Below are 2500 nucleotides of genomic sequence, written 5' to 3' on the forward strand. Positions count from 1 at the left end.
TTCAGTGTAGTGCATCGGATGTTTCAGTGTGTTGAGAAAGTTAATTCAGTGTGTGTACAAGTGAGTTCAATGTGTAGCGGAAGTTAGTTCAGTGTGTAGCGGAAGTTAATTCAGTGTGTAGTGTAAGCGACTTCAGTGTGTGTACAAGTGAGTTCAGTGTGTAGCGGAAGTTAATTCAGTGTGTAGTGTAAGCGGCTTCAGTGTGTGTACAAGTGAGTTCAGTGTGTAGTGCATGTGATGTTTCAGTGAGTTGAGCAAGAAATTTCAATGTGTTGTGGAAGTTAATTCAGTGTGTAGGCTAGTGTAAGGAGCTTCAGTGTGTGTAAGTATTTTCAGTGTAGTGCAAACTGTTTCAGTGTGTAGTGCAAGCAGTTTCAGTGTGTGTTACAAGTAAATCCAGTGTGTTGAGCAAGTGATTTCAGTGTGAGTGCAAGCAGATTCAGTGTGTGATGCAGGAAATTCAGTGTGTTGCTGTTTGAGTTCCAGTGTGGTACTAGTGCCCAGTGCGTATGTGTCAGTGTTTCAGTGTGTAGTGCAACTACGTTCAGTGTGTAGTGCCACTATTCCAATGTTATTGCACTATACGGCCTCCCATAGAAGAGTCTCCAGTAGACAGGACTGACTCCAGACTGTCAGTCATGCTTTATTTAACTACACTGGCCTGTGTAATTACACACACACACATATACATACTCTCTCTCTCTCTCAGCCGTAAACACACACACACACATACTCTCTCTCTCTCAGCCGTAAACACACACACACACATAGTCTCTCTCACTCTCTCAGCCATAAACACACACACACACACATACTCTCTCTCTCTCACTCTCTCTCTCTCTCAGCCGTAAACACACACACACATGTTCACTCTCTCTCTCTCTCTGTGTGTGTGTGTGTGTGTGTGTGTGTGTGTGTGTCTCCCTGCAGTGCACGTTCACCCAGCCAGTGTCCCCAGAGATGCCCTGTGGAGTCTGTTTGAAGGTACAGTTCTACTCTCACACACACACACACACACACAGCATACACACGCAGGCACCACATACACACGCACGCACGCACTGCATACACACACACACACGCACGCACGCACCGCATACACACGCACTCACAGCATACACACGCACGCACCGCATACACATGCACGCACAGCATACACACACACGCACGCACCGCATACACACGCACACACACATGTACGCACGCACCGCATACACACGCACGCACCGCATACACACGCATGAACAGCATACACACGCACGCATGCACGCACCGCATACACACACACACATGCATGCACGCACCGCATAAACACGCACGCACAGCATACACACGCATGCACCGCATACACACACACGCACGCACCGCATACACACACACACACACGCACGCACAGCATACGCACGCACGCACGCACCACACACACAACCGCACGCACGCACACACACACACACACACACAAACACACGCACACACAAACACACACGCACACACAAACACGCAGGCACGCACCGCACCACACACACACACACACACAGGTAGCCTGTAATAAGCTTGTTTCCCCCAGTTTTTCTCTTACAATAATAGACAAACCCACCACACCACAGTCCTTTCATCAGAGTGTGTGTATCTGACGAGTGTGTTTCACATGTGAGTGTGTTTCTGACAAGTGTGTGTATCTGACGAGTGTGTTTCACATATGAGTGTGTTTCTGACGAGTGTGTTTCACATATGAGTGTGTTTCTGACGAGTGTGTTTCACATATGAGTGTGTTTCTGACGAGTGTGTTTCACATGTGTGTGTGTGTATCACATGTGATGGTGTGTTTCTGATGTGTGTGTGTTTCACATGTGTGTGTGTGTATCACATGTGATGGTGTGTTTCTGATGTGTGTGTGTTTCACATGTGACGAGTGTTTCACATGTGAGTGTGTGTTCCTGTGTTTTAGATGTATACCTGTGTGCAGTACTCATCTGCTCTGTGGGGTTGGTGTGTGTGTGCCTGTTCACTGTGGTCGTCTGCTGTCAGTATTTACAGAGGAAGAGGAGACTAAAAGGTAGGAGACACACACACACACACACACACACACACACACACACAGATGTTCAGAAAAAATAAACATGATTTTACCACTGAAAATGTTCAATATGATATAGTTTACATTAATCATCTGTTAAGATATAGTTCAGATTAATCAACTGTGCGTGTGTGTGTGTGCGTGTGTGCGTGTGTGTGTGTGTGTGTGTGTGTGTGTGTGTGAGTGTGTGTGTGTGCTATCAAATCTTTGCTGTTTTATTCCACTGCAGAGAACTACCATCTAGTCAAGAGCCCCCAGAACAGGTAAGATGATGCAAACGTACACACACACACACACACACACACACACAATCCAATACAAACGCGTGCACACACACACACACAATCCAATACAAACGCGTGCACACACACACACACACATAGACCCCCCCCACCCACACACACACACACACACAGAAACCCA

The 2500-nt window shown here is 47.0% G+C and overlaps 1 protein-coding gene across 1 annotated transcript in view; it reads left to right on the forward strand.

The window, feature by feature from the left end:
- vstm4b (V-set and transmembrane domain containing 4b) overlaps positions 1-2500 on the forward strand; it is a 30400-nt gene that overhangs the window by 21857 nt on the left and 6043 nt on the right. The window contains exons 3-5 of the mRNA XM_076266847.1: positions 931-984; positions 1949-2056; positions 2307-2340. Of these exons, the coding sequence (XP_076122962.1) occupies positions 931-984; positions 1949-2056; positions 2307-2340 (196 nt within the window). The remainder of the gene's footprint in view (positions 1-930; positions 985-1948; positions 2057-2306; positions 2341-2500) is intronic.

This window comes from Alosa pseudoharengus, unplaced genomic scaffold (assembly GCF_046254945.1).
Source record: "Alosa pseudoharengus isolate Yale_2024_CS ecotype anadromous, Long Island Sound unplaced genomic scaffold, YU_APseudo_1.1 YU_APseudo_1.1_scf_4, whole genome shotgun sequence".
NCBI lineage: Eukaryota > Metazoa > Chordata > Actinopteri > Clupeiformes > Clupeidae > Alosa > Alosa pseudoharengus.